Source organism: Schistocerca gregaria, chromosome 5, assembly GCF_023897955.1.
Source record: "Schistocerca gregaria isolate iqSchGreg1 chromosome 5, iqSchGreg1.2, whole genome shotgun sequence".
Taxonomy (NCBI): domain Eukaryota; kingdom Metazoa; phylum Arthropoda; class Insecta; order Orthoptera; family Acrididae; genus Schistocerca; species Schistocerca gregaria.
The window spans coordinates 183,039,586-183,061,412 of record NC_064924.1 but is presented as its reverse complement, the minus strand read 5'-3'; the positions used below and the strand labels follow the sequence as shown (position 1 = coordinate 183,061,412).

At 42.2% G+C, this 21,827-nt stretch overlaps 1 protein-coding gene across 1 annotated transcript in view; it reads left to right on the top strand.

Moving 5' to 3' along the window:
- LOC126272510 (uncharacterized) overlaps positions 1–21,827 on the top strand; it is a 196,317-nt gene that overhangs the window by 88,379 nt on the left and 86,111 nt on the right. Inside the window, exons 5-6 of the mRNA XM_049975408.1 lie at positions 5,411–5,556; positions 21,333–21,535. Of these exons, the coding sequence (XP_049831365.1) occupies positions 5,411–5,556; positions 21,333–21,535 (349 nt within the window). The remainder of the gene's footprint in view (positions 1–5,410; positions 5,557–21,332; positions 21,536–21,827) is intronic.

The following is a 21,827-nucleotide window of genomic DNA, read 5'->3' as shown; positions in this document are numbered from 1 at the left end:
CACCGCGGCCGGCCTTCGTTTTACAGCATTTTATCGAACACGGAGAGTTATGTCAGTCTAAGTGATTCTTAGAACCTGAAGTTTAGATTTACTGCAAACGTTATGACCATCTGGTGAATTAAAGTCGGAAATGATAGAAGAATGCCGGATAACAAGGACATTACAAACAGCGTAGAAGACGCTGAAAATCGTGTTCAGTTATAAACAGGGTAGAGTTGCCAACGAAGCCTCAGAGTTTGATTGAAATCCAGATAACGAATATATTTAATATCTCGTGCAAAAATTTGTGTTTTTAATAGTGCACAGTGAAATGTATTTGTGCTTTCCAGTCAGAAAAATTGTTTGATACACTCTGTCCGGTGCAAGCCTTCCTCATCTCTACGTAAGTGCTGTAACTTACATCCACTTGGTTGATTACTGCAAAACTTGGCCACCCTCGAAATTTTTACCTCCACACATTTCTAAGGTACCAAATTGACTATTCCGTATTGCGCCCGGACGTTTCATATCAACCAACACCTTTTTTTTAGTCTACATTTGCATGATTACTCCGTAATTCAAACATAGGTGCTTCGCACAGAATTCACACACCACTACCGAGGGAGGTGGCGCAGTGGTTATGACACTGGACTAGCATTCGGGAGGATGACGGTTCAAAACCCGCGTCCAGCCATCGAAATTTATGTTTTCCATGATTTACCTAAATCGTGTAAGGCAAATGCCAGGATGATTCCTTTGAAAGGGCATGACCGATTTGCTTCCCCATCCTTCCCTAATCCGAGCTGGTGCTTTGTCTCTAATGACCTCGTTGTCGACGGGACGTTAAACGCTCCTCCTCCAAATGCCACTTTTTTCTCGACCGTTCCACTATCGAACGTGGATAAAGAAGTAGTTCCATGGAGTTTTCCGCGTATGACGCTGTTGTGTACATAAAAGTTACAGTGTGAGGAAATTGTAGTGAAGTATAAGAAGAGTTGCAGAGGATCAGCTCTTGGGCAGGGTTTGGGAAACGACTCTTAACATAAACAAATGCAAATCACTGTAGCCAGAAAGACCGATTATTTTGTGATTGCTAGCTTCAAAACAATAGCTGGAACCAGTAACATCGAGAAAATATCTACGACTATGCGTACGGAACGATTCGAAGCGGAACGACCAAATAAAATTGCCGGCCGGTGTGGTCGAACGGTTCTAGGCGCTTCAGTCTGGAACCGGGCGACCGCTACTCGCGCATCATATTCGTACCTCTCCCTCTCTCTCCTATTTCGCGATAATACAAAACGAGCTGCCCTTCTTTACACATGTTGTATTTCCTCCGTAGGCCCGGCAGGTTAGTCGTGCGATCTAACGCACTACTTTCCGGGCGAGACAGCGTGCCTGTCCCCGGCACGAATCCGTCCTCTGGGGCCGAGCCGCAAAATAACCCTGGGTTCTGTGTGGGCCAGCGAAGTGAACGGACTACTGTAGCCTGTTGTGGGGTTGTGTACCACTACGGCTACGGCGGGGATGAAGCCTTTCCGTCGTTTCTAAGTCCCCAGTTCAATACAATACAATACAATACAATGTCCTCCATCAGTCCTAGTTGGTAAGGGTCGCATACTGTGCAGTAATCTTCAGTACAGAACGGAAAAACGCATTGTAGGCAGTCTATTTAATAGATCTGTCGCATCCTCTAACTGCTCTATCAATAAAACGCAGTCTGTGATTCGCCTTCCAACTTTTTTATGCAATTCTTCTAATTTTCCAAAAATTTCTTTCCAGTAAATTTCTGAATCAGTACATCTTCAGTAATTACTCGACATGCCATTCTTCTGTAGCACTACATTTCAAAAGCTATTATCTTATTGTCTAAACTGTTTATTGTCCACGTCTCACTTCAGCACAAAGCAAAACTCCAGCTGAATATTTTCACAAAAGACTTCTCAAACTTCACTGGTTAATCAATGTTAACAAAATTCGGTTTTTCAGAAACGATATTCCTATTTATCTGAGATTTATATACTTTTTACGTCTGCCATCGTCAGTAGCTTATCTATCCATATAACAAAACTCATCCAATACTTCCATAGTCTCACTTCCTTATGTAATTCCCTCACCTTCATCTGATTTAACTGGCCTGAATTCCATTCCCTTGCTTTACTTTTGTTGAATTTCATCATATAATTTTATTTCTAGACACTGTCTATTACGTTCAGTGATCTGCGAAGTTATTTGCTTCCTTTGACAGAAGTACAGTGTCACCAGTAAATCTCAAAGCTTTTATTTTATCTCCTTGAAATTTAATTCTCTTTCAGTGTTTCTTCTTCGTGTCCTTTAATGCTCGATCAAGGAGCAGATTAACATCGGACAAGGCTTCCGAGTTTCTTTCTCATTTGTCAACTAGTACTTTCTCTTCATGTGTGTGTATTGAACCAGGGACATAGAAATGACGGAGCACCCACCCGACCGCCACCCCACAACGAACCCAGGATTATTGTGCGGTTCTGCCCCCAGTGCAGCAATCACCGACATAGTGAAACTGAGGTGGAATAAGGAGAACCAGCCTGCATTCGCAGAGGCAGATGGAAAACCTCCTAAAAACCACCCACAGACTGGCCGGCACACCGGACCTCGACACTAATCCGTCGGGCGGATTCGTGCCGGAGACCGACACGCCTTCCCGCTCGGGAGGCTAGACAGTGCGGCTAGCCGGGCGGGCCCCTTTCATGTACTTCGATACTTCTAACTGACTTTTGGTTTCTGTTGAACTTAAAGGTAACCTTTCTCATCCTGTACCTCATCTCTGCTACCGAAATGTATTTATATTTTAGTAAAGATTCGCTTATCATTGTCGTCGTACATGTGAACATCATCATTTTCTCTAAATTTTGACGAAAATTTCCTGTGAACATTCCACATCCGTCGATGGTAATATACTTCTGAAACCTGTTGTGTGACTATATTACAGTAATTAGCGACGCAGTCTTAATAATTTTTCTTACTGAACAAAAGTCGATCACATGACTTGATAACGACATTATGTAAATCAGTTGGTCTAATATCATGGTTCACAGAATCGAGTAATGTGGATGAATGGAGTGACCAGTTGAATTTGACACCCAGGATTACATCTATCTAAGGTAGGTAAAACCTCGACACGTGAAATCATGAAAAGTAGAACTGGAGATGTCTACATGGTAGCGCGTACTACATCTTACCTTAATTTGAATGACAAGTGCTTCCCCTGTCGAAATTGAGTGGACGATTTAGAGTGACTGTGGGTCTGTCATAACATTAAGTAGAGCTATTGTAGAACACGAGGTAAATGAAATACCAACATACACTTTTAGGTATAACAGTAGTACGGAAGGTTTACCAATTACTATTTGCCTAATGGTTTATCTCTGCCAAATTTGTAAGATATAAATCGGTTTCTTTATGCGCTTTAGAAACAAATTTATCTAGAGATAGCTTTAATTCGTCCAGACCTATCTATGGCTTCAGAAACAAATTAATAATTGTTCTACACTCTCGAAATATTGAAAGTCAAAGTGTTTACTTTAGCTTTATCGCCATTAATGTTATCAACTTTAAAGCTTACACAGTGTTTTTGTGAAAATAGGTAAGACATCTGTAAAAAAGTAGGTTTTTAGATATCACTTTCCAGCGATTCGAGCTTGCTTCCATGAAATGTTGGGCGAAGTGACTATTGTCATAATATTTTGTTTCTAAAAAATTCGCGAGTGTGACTGCATGTAAATTGCAGGTTTTACTTCATCTGAATCAACGTCTGTCCCTTATGAGGCGAACTGAGGAGGTGCTTGATTGGAAAGTAGCGACTCTGGTCTCGTAAATTGACATAAGGTCTGGAGGAGAGAGCGGTGAGCTGACGACATACCCCTCCGTATCGGCATCCAGTGACGCCGGTGGGCTGAGGATGACACGGCGACCGGTCGGTACCGTTGGGCCGTCATGGCGTCTTCCGGCGGAGTTTAGTTTCCTAGCAATAACACCTGACAGTAAGAAAGAAGAACAGTAAAATGAACTGTAGAGCAACAAACCGAAATTAATGCAATGAGATATATCAGTCTCTTTACATTAATACTGAATGCTGTGAAATGAGAGTTAAATGTGGCTCTTTCGAAGTACTCTCCTCTACAACTGATACACCGCTCCCAAAACCGTTTACAGGTCCTAAGTTTAGTAGAAGATATTACTGTTGAACATTTAGTTTATGATTGTAGCATTTGTATTCTTCATCCAGACTGAAAGTCAGTTTCCTACTGTCAATAGTTGCGTAAGGCTGTCGTGCCGCGGAGGCTTTCCTCAACACGTGTAGGAATCAAAAATACCGAATGTGACTGACCGATCTTCGGTTCTATAGCATTGGAGACTGATCATTAACTTTCAATTTATTAGTTTTGAAGCTTATTCATTTCTACCATGTAACAAAACCCAGCAACAGTTTTGCCTTTTTTTACAAACTCGCAGTTTGATAGGCTGATTTTCATTCACTCTCCCTCACATTTCCCAGTTTAAAAATGTACTTTTGTGCTGATGATGTTTGCTTCTCCCGTCATTAGATTCCTTTTCAATTCATTTTATATCTCATCGCTGTCGAATCCTTAAATCTCTACATTTTTGCGCCTCAGTTCGCAGCAGGCCTGTTGTCTGTCTTAGAATGTTATAACAACCCAATTGCACTTTCTTCTTTCCATTTTTATGCATACCTTCTGTGTAAGCACCATGTCATGGCCTACATCTGTTAATTCCAAGACTGTTTCAGTCAATTTCATTTGCGAAACTAAATTTGTAGCCTCTCTCCACTCTTTTTTGTTCCAAGAACAACACAAAGTTTTACTCACATTGTTCTTAGGCTACCAATCGTCTGTTCACGTGCATGGAGGCATAGAGTTTTTTCGCAACGTATTTATTGTTCAGTTTCGCGCTATGCTCTGTAGGACAGCTACCCTAACACTTCTGATCTTACAGAGTTGGGTCACCGTCTTCGGGTTGTAAGGTTTGTTGCACTGTAGCACTGATTTCTTCCATCCTTGGTAGTTTTATTACATAAACTTGGTCACATCGCGTGAGGGATTTTATTGAAATAGACCCCGGTGGCGGCAACTTACATTCTTATAAATTATTACATTTACAAACAATATTGGATACAGTTCCTCGGCAATGATACGCCAAAGTTCTGATGCATAATTTTAAATTTATGCTTTACGAGAATTTAGCACCATTGCCCACACAGAAATTAAATTGAATTTTTCATATTTAGTTAAATAAATATGTAACCACAAGCGACAAGGCTAAATACAATCTCGAAAAAAATTAAGTCGGTGCTCTTCTTTGTAGAATCAGAGAAACTTTGATAAACAAGGAACGTGCTAGCTTCTAAGAAACATAAATTTTCAATTTTTTTCAGATTTTCGCTTAGCAATGAATCCTGTGCAATTGAATTTACTATGGAAGATTTCGATTTGCCTTCGAGTCCCAGCTGCACGGAAGGCTACGTGCAAACAGAAGAGGGAGGTCAGAGATACTGTGGAATTTCGCTGCTATCAAAGACATGTGAGTGTAACGTTGTTCACATTACGTATAATTGAACTCATTAATTTTAGTTTAATAATATACCCATCTGAGAACTTTTCTGCGAATATTTCAAATACCGTTTCATGAAACTGCTTTGTTATGTTTAAGGTGAAGTAGATAGTACTTCCTGTATAACCTTCACTTCTCTCAGAACACAGTAACAGCTTCCGCCTTCCACTCTGGACTTCCGTTTTCAATGTGTTTAATTTGTTGCAGTGTTTTATTAGAAACTTCGTTCTGTCTCCTGTTTATAATTCGCTTCGTTTTACTCCGGTGAAATTAATTTCGCCGTCGTAAATTACTGAGTTATCCACGCAACAAGCTTAAGAGCAAGCTACTGCAGAGCGGAAATTAAAGGTCTCCTTCTGCCTATAAACGTACAGCCCCAGGCTGTCTCGCAATACAACCCCGTTAGGTAGGTAACACCCATCCTGCCGTTCATAAGCTCTTCACTTACGATCCGTTTGTCGTCTTCTCTTCCTCCTCTATTTGTTTCTTGCTGTTTTGTTAAGCAATATCTGCAGAACATGAAAAATGTAATCGAATCTCCTCCTAAGGGAAATGCTTTCATTTTCCTCAAAGTACAATAGCACTGAAACTCACATAGTTTCCTCATTTAAGCAGGAGGGAAGTACATACTTCTTTTGGATAAGACATTCAGACATGTATCAGGAGAGTGAAAATACAATGTATATCTGTTTTGTACATAACATCTGTATCGAAAAAACTGAGAAAGTGTCGCGTAAAAAAAACTAGAACATAAATACCTTATTAAGAACGTTTTAAGTGCCATACCATCAAACTCATTGGTTCTAAAGTCCAATAAGAAATTTCTGACATGCTGATTCTTACAAAGAAGGAAACACCAACCACCCACTGTTTAAAATCCCATTTATTTACACAGATAGCGTTGTTACCAGGTTCGAATCAACAGATTCGTCTTCATATGTCCGTTCACATTTATATTACAATTGCGATTTCTTACATTGGTTGTTGGCTATTTTCCTTTTTGGCAAGTAAGGTAAGCAAATGTAACTTAATAAAAAACAAAAAAAAACAGCACATTGCTTACTAAATGTGTGTGAATTCCTAAGGGACCAAACTGCTGAGGTCATCGGTCCCTAGACTTACACACTACTTAAACTAACTTATGCTAGGGACAACACACACACTCATGACCGAGGGAGGACGAACCTCTGATGGGAGGGGCCGCGCAATCCGTGACATGGCGCCTCAAACCGCACGGCCACTCCAGGCGCCAAATGTAATTACCTGTGAACAGTTGTATGCACATGCATATGTGGTTCGAAGCCTGTGACGGCACTATTTGTGTAAATTAACAGAATTATTAACTCCAAGGAGAAGCAAAGCTTGGCACAGATAATATGTGCCATCTACTGACAAATGTTTGAAAGACTTTCTACATGATTTGGCACCTGGATGAAGTCTAGGATCATACAACAGAGTGACGACAGCACAACAGAACTGAAAACTATTTTGTTTTCAAAAAGAGGCACTTAGAAAGTTCTCTAATTTCACTCTTCATTTGAAGGAAGATATTATTTTTGCCCCAAAATTTAATTTAAAATCTGTCATTTTGGTTTAAAAAACTATATTCTCGATGACTGCTAACATGTATGACGTAATCCTTTATCTGCTCCCGAATAGTCAAGATTATCTGTTCTGTCCTCGATGTATATACAGTTTATTCTTCAGATTGGTTGATACTATGTAATTAATTAATTCCACAATTAAAAATGAATTAGACATGAAACGATAGTTTCCGTCTGTATTAACATATAGCATCAATATCAATATCTGTTTACGTCCGTATTTCCAAATACATTAGGCATAACGGTTAGCACGCTGAACTTGCACTAGGAAGGTGTAGAGATAAAACCCAACAGTGGTGATCTTTATTTTTATTTTCATTGGTTTTCAAAATCCGCTTCAGCTGTATATTCTGCTTGGTACAAGCTCTTCTGCTTGGATTTTACAGTTTTCAGCTTTATACATGCACGTTTCTTCTGATTTTTTTTCTAAATCCACCCATTTACATAGTCTTAATCGTTTCTAGTTTCTTGGATTTCATCAAAGAATTTTCTTGTTCTAGCCATTCTCCTGGTTTAAATACTGTAAGTCAACCGCATTCTCAATTTAGTCACAATCACATCATCCTCTTCAGCGTCGTTCCCTTTGTTTATTTTCGACTTTTCCAGTAAATACCAACATGCATGTATTTCTCTCACAGCAATCCTCCCTTTTTAAATGGTTTCTGCACTAAAAGTGCATGACTCATTCTTACAAGTCAAAGCCGATAACCAAAACTGACTGGTTGTTTTCCTTTTAAGATATATCAGAAGATTAATCTCGAGTACCCTATTATTTTACCAAAAACCCACTATGGCATTTTTACTCTTTTGGTTATTAATGTTTATTTCTTTATTTTTTCTTTCCATCTCTTTGCTTCCAGCTGTCGTGAACACGAAAACACATATGATCTGTGGCTTCATTGTTAATTTATACTGTTTTTGATATGTTGCTTATACATAACGAGTTTGATTTTTTGAGTACTTTGAATCTTTCCCTTAAGTTTTACTTCTTAGAGTCGTCAGTCTTCTGACTGGCTTGATGTGGCCTGCCACGAATTCCTCTCCTGTGCCTACCTCTTCAGCTAAGAGTACCACTTGCAACCTTCGGCTCAACTACTTGCTGCATGTATTCCAATCTCTGTCTTCCTCTACAGTTTGGTACAGCTCCCAGTTTGGTACAGCTACCATGGAAGTCATTCTCTGATGTATTCAGATGTGTCCTATCACGCTGTCCCTTCTTCTTGTCTGTGTTTCCCACATATTTCTTTCCTCTTCGATTCTGTGCAGAATCTCATCATTCCTTACCCTATCAGTCCACCTAGTTTTCAACATTCGTCTGTAGCATCACATCTCAAATGCTTCGATTCTCTTCTGTTCTGGTTGCCGGCCGCGGTGGTCTCGCGGTTCTAGGCGCGCAGTCCGGAACCGTGCGCACCAGGTAGGGTTGATAGAAGAGATAGAGAAGATCCAACGGAGAGCAGCGCGCTTCGTTACAGGATCATTTAGTAATTGCGAAAGCGTTACGGAGATGGTAGATAAACTCCAGTGGGAGACTCTGCAGGAGAGACGCTCAGTAGCTCGGTACGGGCTTTTGTTGAAGTTTCGAGAACATACCATCACCGAAGAGTCAAGCAGTATATTGCTCCCTCCTACGTATATCTCGCGAAGAGACCATGAGGATAAAATCAGAGAGATTAGAGCCCACACAGAAGCATACCGACAATCCTTCTTTCCACGTACAATACGAGACTGGAATAGAAGGGAGAACCGATAGAGGTACTCAGGGTACCCTCCGCCACACACCGTCAGGTGGCTTGCGGAGTACGGATGTAGATGTAGATGTAGATGTAGATGTAGATGTAGATGTAGACTGCTATGGTCGCAGGTTCGAATCCTGCCTCGGGCATGGATATGTGTGATGTCCTTAGGTTAGTTAGGTTTAAGTAGTTCTAAGTTCTAGGGGACTAATGACCACAGCAGTTGAGTCCCATAGTGCTCAGACACATTTGACTTATTTTTATGCCGGCACAGTAGCTCAGCGTGTTCGGTCAGGGGGTGAACTGCCCTCTGTAATAATAATAAAAAAAACTGAGTGAATGGATCAAAAATTAAATACAATAGGCGTCAGGTGACGTCCGCCACGAACAATTGAAACGAACAATAACGAACAAAATGAGATTACCAAAAAAAAAGGGGGTAGCGTCTTTGATTCATAATCAAAACGTCTTCGGTCCCGCCACTGCCTAAATTTTGATAAATAATCAGCATTGGCGGCCGAAGACTTCCGGCATAAGAAGTCAGCCTCAGTCTGCCAACGGCCTTGTCAAACAGGGCGGAGGAGCGGATAGAGGTTCAGGGCACCCTCTTGTCCTAGGGGTGGGAAATTGCCCCTAAAGGCGGAAGAATCAGCAATGATCAACGACATGAGGATACAGAAGCCAATGGAAACCACTGCGTTAAAGACACGTAACGTGGATCCACAGGACATGTGGCCTGTAGTTGAAGAAGTGTCATGATGATCTCTCCATTGGCAAAAGATTCCGGAATACTCCCCCATTCGGATCTCCGGGAGGGGACTGCCAAGGGGGAGGTTACCAAGAGAAAAAGATTGAATAATCAACGAAAGGATAATGTTCTACGAGTCGGGGCGAGGAATGTCAGAAGCTTGAACGTGGTAGGGCAACAAGAAAATCTGAAAAGGGAAATGCAAAGGCTCAATCTAGATATAGTAGGGGTCAGTGAAGTGAAGTGGAAAGAAGACAAGGATTTCTGGTCAGATGAGTATCGGGTAATATCAACAGCAGCAGAAAATGGTATAACAGGTGTAGGATTCGTTTTGAATAGGAAGGTAGGGCAGAGGGTGTGTTACTGTGAACAGTTCAGTGACCGGGTTGTTCTAATCAGAATCGACAACAGACCAACAACGACAACGATAGTTCAGGTATACATCCCGACGTCGCAAACTGAAGATGAACAGATAGAGAAAGTGTATGAGGATATTGAAAGGGTAATGCAGTATGTAAAGGGGGACGAAAATCTAATAGTCATGGGCGACTGGAATGCAGTTGTAGGGGAAGGAGTAGAAGAAAAGGTTACATGAGAATATGGGCTTGGGACAAGGAATGAAAGAGGAGAAAGACTAATTGAGTTCTCTAACAAGTTTCAGCTAGTAATAGCGAATACCCTGTTCAAGAATCACAAGAGGAGGAGGTATACTTGGAAAAGGCCGGGAGATACGGGAAGATTTGAATTAGATTACATCATGGTCAGACAGAGATTCCGAAATCAGATACTGGATTGTAAGGCGTACCCAGGAGCAGATATAGACTCATATCACAATATAGTAGTTATGAAGAGAAGGCTGAAGTTCAAGACATTAGTCTGGAAGAATCATTACGCTAAGAAGTGGGATACGGAAGTACTAAGGAATGACGAGATACGTTTGAAGTTCTCTAACGCTATAGATACAGCAATAAGGAATAGCGCAGTAGGCAACACAGTTGAAGAGGAATGGACGTCTCTAAAAAGGGCCATCACAGAAGTTGGGAATGAAAACATAGGTACAAAGAAGGTAGCTGTGAAAAAACCATGGGTAACAGAAGAAATACTTCAGTTCATTGATGAAAGGAGGAAGTACAAACATGTTCCGGGGAAATCAGGAATACAGACATACAAGTCGCTGAGGAATGAAATAAATAGGAAGTGCAGGGAAGCTAAGACGAAATGGCTGCAGGAAAAATGTGAAGACATCGAAAAAGATATGATTGTCGGAACGACAGACTCAGTATACAGGAAAGTCAAAACAACCTTTGGTGACATTAAAAGCAACGGTGGTAACAGTAAGAGTGGAACGGGAATTCCACTGTTAAATGCAGAGGAGAGAGCAGATAGGTGGAAAGAATACATTGAAAGCCTCTATGAGGGTGAAGATTTGTCTGATGTGATAGAAGAAGAAACAGGAGTCGATTTAGAAGCGATAGGGGATCCAGTATTAGAATCGGAATTTAAAAGAGCTTTGGAGGACTTACGGTCAAATAAGGCTGAAGGGATAGATAACATTCCATCAGAATTTCTAAAATCATTAGGGGAAGTGGCACAAAATGACTATTCACGTTGGTGTGTAGAATATATGAGTCTGGCGACATACCATCTGACTTTCAGAAAAGCATCATCCTCGCAATTCCGAAGACGGCAAGAGCTGACAAGTGCGAGAATTATCGCACAATCAGCTTAACAGCTCATGCATCTAAGCTGCTTACAAGAATAATATACAGAGGAATGGAAAAGAAAAATGAGAATGCGCTAGGTGACGATCAGTTTGGCTTTAGGAAAAGTAAAGGCACGAGAGAAGCAATTCTGACGTTACGGCTAATAATGGAAGCAAGGCTAAAGAGAAATCAAGACACGTTCATAGGATTTGTCGACCTGGAAAAAGCGTTCGACAATGTAAATTGGTGCAAGCTGTTCAAGATTCTGAAAAAAGTTAAGGTAAGCTATAGGGAGAGACGGGTCATATACAATATGCACAACAACTAAGAGGGAATAATAAGAGTGAACGATCAAGAACGAAGTGCTCGTATTAAGAATGGAGTAAGACAAGGCTGTGGCCTTTCGCCCCTACTTTTCAATCTGTACATCGAGGAAGCAATGATGGAAATAAAAGAAAGGTTCAGGAGTGGAATTAAAATATAAGGTGAAAGGATATCAATGATTCGATTCGCTGATGACATAGCTATTCTGAGTGAAAGTGAAGAAGAATTAAATGATCTGCTGAACGGAATGAACAGTCTAATGAGTACACAGTATGGTTTGAGAGTAAATCGGAGAAAGACGAAGGTAATGAGAAGTAGTAGAAATGAACACAGCGAGAAACTTAACATTGATAGTCACGAAGTCAATGAAGTTGAGGAATTGTGCTACCTAGGCAGTAAAATAACCAATGACGGATGGAGCAAGGAGGACATCAAAAGCAGACTCGCTATGGCAAGAAAGGCATTTCTGGCCAAGAGAAGTCTGCTAATATCAAATACCGGCCTTCATTTGAGGAAGAAATTTCTGAGGATGTACGTCTGGAGTACAGCATTGTATGGTAGTGAAACATGGACTGTGGGAAAACTGGAACAGAAGAGAATCGAAGCATTTGAGATGTGGTGCTATAGACGAATGTTGAAAATTAGGTGGACTGATAAGGTAAGGAATGAGGAGGTTCTACGCAGAATCGGAAAGGAGTATGTGGAAAACACTGATAAGGAGAAGGGACAGAATGATAGGACATCTGCTAAGACATGAGGGAATGACTTCCATGGTACTAGAGGGAGCTGCAGAGGGCAAAAACTGTAGAGGAAGACAGAGATTGGAATACGTCAAGCAAATAATTGAGGACGTAGGTTGCAAGTGCTACTCTGAGATGAAGAGGTTAGCACAGGAAAGAAATTCGTGGCGGGCCGCATCAAACCAGTCAGTAGACTGATGACCAAAAAAAAAAAATGTTTAATTACCACACAATGCTGTGTTCCAAATGTACATTCTCAGAAATTTCTTCCTCAAATTAAGGCCGATGATCGTTACTATAAGACTTCACTTGACCAGTAATACCCTTTTCTCCAGTACTAGTCTACTTTTGATGTCCTTCATGCTCCATCCTTCATTGGATATTTTGCTGCCTAGGTAGCAGAATTCTTTAACTTCATCTACTTCGTGATCAACAATACTGATGTTAAGTTTCTCGATGTTCTCATTTCTGCTACTTGTCATTACTTTGGTTTTACTTTGATTTAGTGTCAGTCCATACTATGTACTAATTATACTGTTCCTTAACACTTTTGTACTTCCTTCTTTCATCGATCAACTAAATAATTTCTTTTTTTTTAACCCATTTTGTGGCTTCCGAGTTACCTTCTTTGTTCCTGTATTTTTCCTTCCAACCTTTGTGATTGCCCTTTCTATAGAAGACCATTCCTCTTCAGCTGTGCTGCCTACTGAGCTGTTCCTTATTGCTTTATTAACAGCCATAGAGAATTTCAAGCGTATGTCATTCCTTAGTACTTCTGTATCTCACTTCTTTGCGTTTTGATTCTTCCTTTTTGCACTATTACATTGTGCTCTGAGTCTATATCTTCTTCTGGATATGCCTAACAATCCAATATCCGATTTCGAAATCTCTGTCTGACTATAATGTAATATAAAGGAAAGCTTCCCGTAATACCCGGTCTTTTTTAAGTGTACCTCCTCCTCTTGTGGTTCTCGAACAGAGTTTGCGCTATTACTAGCCGAAATTTATTACAGATCTCAATTAGACTTTCTCCTCTCTCATTCCTTGTCCGAAACCCATATTCTCCTGTAACCATTCCTTCTGCTCCTTCCCTTACAACTGCATTCCAATCCCCCATGATTATTAGGTCGTCATCTTCCTTTACGTACTGACGTACCCTTTCAGTGTTCTCATATACTTTCTCTGTCGCTTCATCTACAGCGTGCGACTTTGCCATGTATACTTCAATTATCGTTGTCGGTGTTTCGCGATTCTGACAAAATCAACGCTATCACTGAACTGTTCACTGTAACACACTTTCTGCCCTACCTTCCTATTCACAACGAATCCTACTCCAGTTATTCCATTTTCTGCTGTTGTTGAAATGACCCTAAACTCCTCTTTCTATTGCACTTGACTGACCCCTACTACATGTAGACTGCGCCTTTGCATTTCCCTTTTCAGATTTTCTGGCTTCCCTACCACGCTCAAGCTTCTAACATTCCATGACCCGACTCATAAAACGTTATCCTTTCGTTGGTGATTAGTTTTTTTCCTCATGGTGAACTCCCCCTTGGCATTCCCCTCCCAGAGATCCGAATGTGGGACGATTCCTGAATCTTTTCCCAATGGAGAGATCATCATGACGCTTTTTCATTACAGGCCACATGTCCTCTGTATACACGTTATATGTATTTAATGCAGTGGTTTCCATTGTCTTATGCATCCTCATGCCTTTGATCATTGTTGGTTCTTCGCCAAGAGCAACAGAGTGCCTGAACCTCTGACCGCTCCTCCGCCCTCTATGACAAGGCCGTTAGCTGAAAGGGTGTGAATTCTTATGCCGAAAGCATTCGGCCGTCAGTGCTGATTATTAATCAAAGTTTAAGCGGTGGCGGGTTTCGAACCAGGGACCGAGAATTTTTTGATTACTATTCAAAGGCGCTACCCCTAGACTACGCTAAGATCACAGTAACCGTTGTTCTCCTTACTTTCAGTTCTGCTAATTTTGTTATTGTTCCTTTTAAATGTACTTGATGAGCAAATTCAGGCTCAGTTGAGAAGACGGCCAGACCATTATGACGATTTTTCATATTCAAACGTAAAAAGTTTTTAATTAATGTTAACTTAGAGAAACTTGTTCCGCCACTTGCTACGGATATTGCTATCATTATTCTTAACGGACTAGCAAGATTCTGGGCAAAACTTAACATTGTAAATAAAATCAGTACATCGTTTAGACTTTCTTTTTTACCAAAAAGCGCAGATATTGCTGAAATTTCCTCTAGTAATTCTTCCCTATTTGTGTCGACAGAATAACAATCAGTTAAAATGCTTTCTAAATGCTTACAGCATTTCAGTAGCATTTCTTTGGTTATGGTATTAATTCGTCAGACTATATAAGAATTGAAATATTTGCTGTAACTACCAATCCGTTCAATTCATTCTTATAGTGCATTTAGAGATTGAACAATTGTAAAATTTGAAAGAAGTGTTTTTATATTGTTCCTTTGTATCTGTGGTGGCTTTATCTAGTGCTTCGTATAAGTTCTTTCTTATTCTTATGGCGAATTCTTACGAGAAACGTACACAACTTCCGCTCGAATTACCGCGACCCACGTTAACTATGAGTCCCACAACCGCTACAGCGTTATCTCAGAGTGAGCGGGGAACTTCCGCCATCGTCCGGGGATCCCTGGACACCGCAGAGGGCTGCGAAAAGCAGGAGCTCTCGATCTCGCAGCAACAGGCCGTGCAGCCAGACACATCATCACAATTAAGAAAATTTAGATAATCGACGCGACAGAAACCACTCGCATGAGTACAGCTTCCATTTTATATTTACCTGCAGTAATATTTTTCTGTTACTGAATATTTAATACGCCAATATTTTTCTCACACTTACAGCCAAAATGGAGCTCCTAAATTTTGGCGCCCAGGACAAATATCTGGGTTGCCCGCCCCTAGAACAGGCCCTCTGTGCTCGCCCATTCACAGGCTCCTTGGCTAAGTCCTGTAGATTGCATCATTGTCGTCGCATTCGATGATATTTCTTGAATGGACAACTGGAGCCCACTTTTTGCCTGCCATGGCTTCTTCTGTTCTGATCTTGTGGGGCAATCCGTTTAGTTTTGCAAAGTATAACGCAACTTTTCGTACATCCAACATGTTTAAATCCAATATTATTTCTTCACATGTAAGAATATGCTCCTCCATTCGTTTTCAGGTTCGTTGCAAAACTATTGTGGACAAAAATTTTCACATCCCAGTTTCCATTTTCATTTTTATATTCGGCATGCGTCACAACTGTTAGATGAGGCACATTTTATATGTTCAGAAATTCATTCAATCCACAGTCCCCATTTACATATACTGCTACAGCTAAATGCAGATCATCTGTGGTGTACCTACATCTCCATCTCCATCTACTTGGTTACTCTGCTGTTCGCACTTAAGTGCCTGGCACAGGGTTCATCGAGCCATTTTCATACAACTTCTCTACTATTCCACTCTAGAATGGGGCGTTGGAAAAAGGAACACTTAAATCTTTCCGTTCGAGCTCTGATATCTCTTATTATGATGATCATTTCTCCCTACGTAGGTGGGTGTCAACAAGATATTTTCGCATTCGGAAGAGAAATTTGGCGATTGAAATTTCGTAAATAGATCTCGCAGCAAAGAAAACCGCCTTTGTTTCAGTGACTGCCACACAAACTCGCTTATAATATCAGTTACACACTCACCCCTATTGCGCGATAACATGAAACAAGCTGACCCTCTTTGCACTTTTTCGATGTCCTCCGTCAATCCTATCCTATCCCATACCGCACAGCAATATTCCAGCAGAGGACGGACAAGTGTAATGTAGGCTCTCTCTTTAGTGGGTTTGTCACATCTTCTAAGTGTTTTGCCAACAAAGCGCAGTCTTTGTTTCGCCTTCCCCACAATATTATCTATTTGGTCTTTTCAATTTAAGTTGCTTGTAATTGTAATTCCTAGGTATTTAGTCGAATTAACAGCCCTTAGTTTTGGGCTATTTATCGTATACCCAAAATTTATCGGATTTCTTTTAGTACCCATATGGATGACCTCGTACTTTTATTTTTTTAGTGCCAATTGCCACTTTTCACACCATACAGAAATTCTCTCTAGATCATTTTGTAGTTGTATTGAACGCCTGATGATTTTACTAGACGGTAAACTACTGCATCATCTGCAGACAATCTAAGGTGGCTGCTCAGATTATCACTTAGATCTTTTACGTAAATCAGGAACAGCAGAGGGCCTATGACACTACCCCGCGGAACGTCAGATATAACTTCTGTTCTACTCGATGGTTTACCGTCATTCACTACGAACTGTGACCTCTTTGAGAGGAAATCACGAATCCAGTGACACAACTGGGACGATACTCCATACGCACGCTATTTGATTAACAGTCACTAGTGAGGAACGGTATCGAAAGCCTTCTGGAAATATAGGAATATGGAATCGATCTGAGATCCCTTGTCGACAGCACTCATTACTTCATGGGAATAAAGAGCTAGCTGTGTTGCACAACAACGAAACTTTCTGAATCCGTATTGGTTATGTGTCAATAAGTCATTTTCTTCATGGTGATTGCCGGCCGCGGTGGTCTTGCGGTTCTAGGCGCTACAGTCCGGAACCGCGGGACTGCTACGGTCGCAGGTTCGAATCCTGCCGCGGGCATGGATGTGTGTGATGTCCTTAGGTTAGTTAGGTTTAAGTAGTTCTAAGTTCTAGGGGACTGATGACCTAAGATGTTAAGTCCCATAGTGCTCAGAGCCATTTGAACCATTTTTCTTCAAGGTGATTCATAATGCTCGAGTACAGTACATGCTGCAAAATCCTACTGCAAATTGAGGTCAGTGATATGGATCTGTAAATCAATGGTTTACTCCTATTTCCTTTCTTGAATATTGGTGTGACCTGTGCTACTTTCCAGTCTTTAGAAACGGACCTTTCGTCAAGTGAATGGTTATATATGATTGCTAAGAAAGGCACTATTATGTCTGCATACTCTGAAAGGAATCTGATTGGTATACCATCTGGACCGGTTAACTGATTTGAGTTGTTTCGCAACACCTAAGATAACTACTTTTATGCCACTCAGGCTAACAGCTGTTCTGGTTTCGAATTCTGGAATATTTACTTCTTCTTTCGTGAACGAATTACGGAAAACTGTATTTAGTAATTCCGTTTTAGTGGCACCATCATCGGTAACATTTCCATCGCTATCGCGCAGTGACAGTGTTGACTGTTTTTTGCCACTGGTGTACTTTACATACGACCAGAATCTCTTTGTGTTTTCTACCATATTTTGAGACAATATTTTATTGTGGAAACTATTAAAAGCATCTCTCATTGACGTCCGCACTAAATTTCGAGCTTCCGTGAAACTTGGTCGGTCTTGGGGATTTTGCTTCCTTCTGAATTTGGCATACTTCTTTCTTCCTTCTCAAACAGTGTTCTGACGTGTTTTGTGTACCGTGGTGGTTCAGTCCCGTCTCTTATTATTCTGTCTATTGCTGTGGATACTGTATCTTTGAATTTGAGCCATATCTGGTCTACACATACATAATTAGCCTTTCTATTGGCGTACAATAATACAAAGTATTTATTTAACTAATAATATCTTGCACTAATAATTCTAAACGCATTTTTAAAGCTCACTATAAGACCAAGTTTCTGAAACTGAACCGGTACAGTATAGGAAATTTACAGCGGTGCACTATACGCAACGAGAATGTTCAGCCAGCCCCTCCAAATCCTCGAACGCCAGGCGTTCCGCCTCGCCTTCCACATCCGCCTTCCGTCCCCCACGCGCATCCTCTACACCTCATCCCCTTCCCCCACCTTCTCCTTTTCTTTGAACACATCTGCACACTTTATATTGTCCGTCGCCTTGATCCTCCTCACCCCCTGGTGTCTCTCTTCCTTTCCACCCCCAGCCAGTTGCCATGCCTTAACTGTTGTGTCCCACTCTCTCTCCATCTCCACACCCTCCATCTCCTTACCCAACACAACTTCCACCATCTACCCCTCTTGGATGATGAGCTTCGCCCTGAAATCTACCCTTCCTACCAACTCTAATCCCATCTTCCTGCTTCCTCCTCAGGGCTCCCTCTCCTCCCCCTCCCTCCTCCTGAGCGGCTTCCCCCTCCTATCCCCCCTCCCTCTCTTGTGCCTACTTTCAGTGTCTCTGCACTTCCTCCTGCCTTGTCTTCCCTCTTCCTCTCCTGCCCCACGTGTCTCCTGCCTCTTAGTGTACCTGCCGACGCCCCTACTCTCTTCATCCCGCCGCTTCCCCTGCTGCCCCTTGTTCTCCCCTCCTTTGACCTTTCCCTCGGCAGGTCCCACCTGGCAGTTTTATTCTTCGTCTTGTGGTCTCCAAGTGGGTTTTAAGTATGTTGTTCTGACGTGTATTTAATACTGTGACCGACTTTTAACCTATGCATGTGCATTAAGTGTCTTCTCTGTGTTTTACAAATCGCCAACTGTGTTTTTTAACTTTTTGGTGACTTTTTTAACTGTCCCCCATGAACGTCTCCATGTCAGCGTAGTTTTACCTCCATTTTCTCCCCTATGCTCTGTTTTATGTTCTCCTTTTTTTAGCGCCTTATATATGTATCATTTTATTCTTGTTTTAGTTGTTGTGTCACTCAGCTGAAGTGCGGCGGATTGTGCTGCTGACAGCCCTCCCCTGCCCATACGGGACAGGGGAATGAAATCACAATAAAGAAAAAAAAATTCAGCCAGCGACAAGTACCTTGGCGTCACCCTTGACCGTCGTCTCTCCTGGACCCCCCCCCCCCCCCCCCCCATCTCTGGAAAATCCAAGCCAATGTGAGCTCCCGACTATGCTTCCTGTAACTCCTTTCTGGCTGCACTTGGGGTGTGGACCCCTCCACCATCCTCCACACCTATAAATCCCTCATCCGCCATATGCTCTGCTATGCCCATCCTGCCTGGATCTCTGCCGCTCCTACCTTCTACAAATCCCTTCAAATTCTGGTACGCCATGTAATCCTCCTATCGCATATGTCTCCCCTCCCCCAGGGGGATCCTCTATGACTTAATTCCGTTCCCACACCTCCTCCTTTTCCTCGAATGGATACAGATGCTCTACACCTCCCGCAAGCTTGATCTCCCATCCTTTCCCACTCCCGTCCACTGTCGCACCTGTATTCCCACATCCCACCTACTCTGCATCTCTCCACACCCCATACCCTTGCCCAAGGTGGCTTCCGCCAACTCCCCTCCCTGATGATGCCCTTATGCCCTCATCCCCTCCATCCACTCCCCTGCTAACCTTGATCCTTCCCCTTCTCTCCCTCCTCTCTTCCTCTCTTACTCTCTCCCTCCTCTCCCCCCTCCCCTGAGGCTTCCCCTACCCCCTTTCCTTCTTCCCTCCCCCTCGCTTCTCCTCTGCCACTGGCATCTACACCCTCCCCCTCTCCCTCCTATCCGCCCCTTTCCACTTTGTCAAGTCCCTGGCCTTGTATGTCAACAGTAAACATTCGTGCGCAGGAGACGCCAGTGTTTTGTGTGTGTCTTCATGCTAGTACTTAAGTGTCTCTACGTTGGTGCTCCACCGTTCACATGTTTACTTTCTGTCTTCTCTGTTTGTGACGAAGTGCTGAACGTTTTTTATTCGGACATTGCGCCTGTGAACGATTACATGTATTTTAATATGACTACCGTCTTTTATCCACAATGTTTATTTTGTTTTTATTCGTCTCTACTTACGATATATTTGTCAACTGTGGCCGAAGAGGCGTAGATAGGCCGCTGCCGGCCTACCTTTCCTGTACAGGTGTTTGAATAACAATAAAGAAAAAATAAAAGCTCAGCCAGCGAGTCTATTCTTTGCGTGAGTCTTGACACATCGCCTCGACAACAGACAGCGTGTTTATCGATCTTTGTTTTCATTACTAGTGGACGTTTTGGATTCGTTTGGTGTCTCTGTCACTCCTTTGCTTCTTGCGTGTTGTCGTCGTAAGTTCTCTCTCCATCGTCCGTCGTTGTTTCGTGTCCGTCCTTTGCATTCGTTTGTTTATTCGCTGGCCGCTCTCCGTTTGGTCCCGCCGCGCTTTCTCGGCCATCGCGAGACCGTTCTGGTCGCGGCTACAACAGGTCACAACAAGGGTGGTGTTATTTATGCACCCGCTGGTAAAAATTAGAATACCAGATTCCTCATTTGTACCACCTGTAGATTTTTGGGAATAAAGTGTAACTCGTTCATTTTTCTAATTAATTTTCATTTTTTAAGTCAGGCACCTAGAAGAAAAACCTAAACTGAGGATGGCATTGTTTAAACAATTCTGAAACTTACTGTTTAGGCTATAATAAGTAAAATCTTGAAGGTAATACAATTGAGGCAGCCGTCCTTCGTAATACGTTGCTCGTCGCTTCCTGTAACGTACGCTCTTGGAATTTCAATAAATCTCTGTGCCACACAACGGCTCTCTTCTAAAGACTGCCATTGGAGTTTGTTGTTGATCTTCTCTATCTGCCCTATTAACCCCATTTGGTAAGGATCCGAGACTGATAAATACTGAAGAATCAGTACAACCAAGTGTTCAGTAAGCCACTTCTTTCGTGGAAGGAATACGTTTCCTTGTCGATCTCTCAATGACTTCCAGCCTAGCATCTGCTTTCCCTACATTAACGATAAAGAAAAAGGAGCTACTACTTCCAGTCGCCTGACGCTCTACTGATACCTGCCACCATTTCTAAAGAGACAGAGAGACTACTCACACTGCGTTATAAAAATGATCGAATTAGTAATTAATACTGTACTGGTCTGCTTCCTAAGCTTCAGACCTGTGTGAGTCAGTCCCACCCGTTTTGAAGTTAGCAGACGGCAGTTACAGTTACGGACTGCGCAGGGACGTCGACGGCTGCGTCAGTGACGGTGTCTGTGGTGAGCACGGCACTCGCCCCCGCCGGCCATCGCGGCTTCAGCCTGCGCTACCGCCAGCTGCCGTGCTGTGGGGGCGTCATCAGCAACAGCACCTTCCAGCTGTCCAGTAGCGTTCTGCCTACTGGGCGCAACTACTCCTGTTCCTGGACCGTGGTGCCCGCCACTCAGGTACGTACTTCTAACCTGTGTGATTTTCTATGTACCAGATGATACGTGTGTGTGCTTCTCCAAATCCACATTCGTAGTTTGTCTTACTCATCATGGAATTGTAAAGGTGTCGCGGAGAATAAAGATGCACGAGTGATTCTCTGCAGGAGCTGGATGGAGGCGCAGATGATGTCAAAGTTCTTAGGTTCTATACTGTTAACCGTGATCAGCCACAACGTTATAACTACCTACTTAATAGTCGGTATGTGCACCTTTGGTATGGGTAACAGTGGCGATACTAAAGCAATGAGGC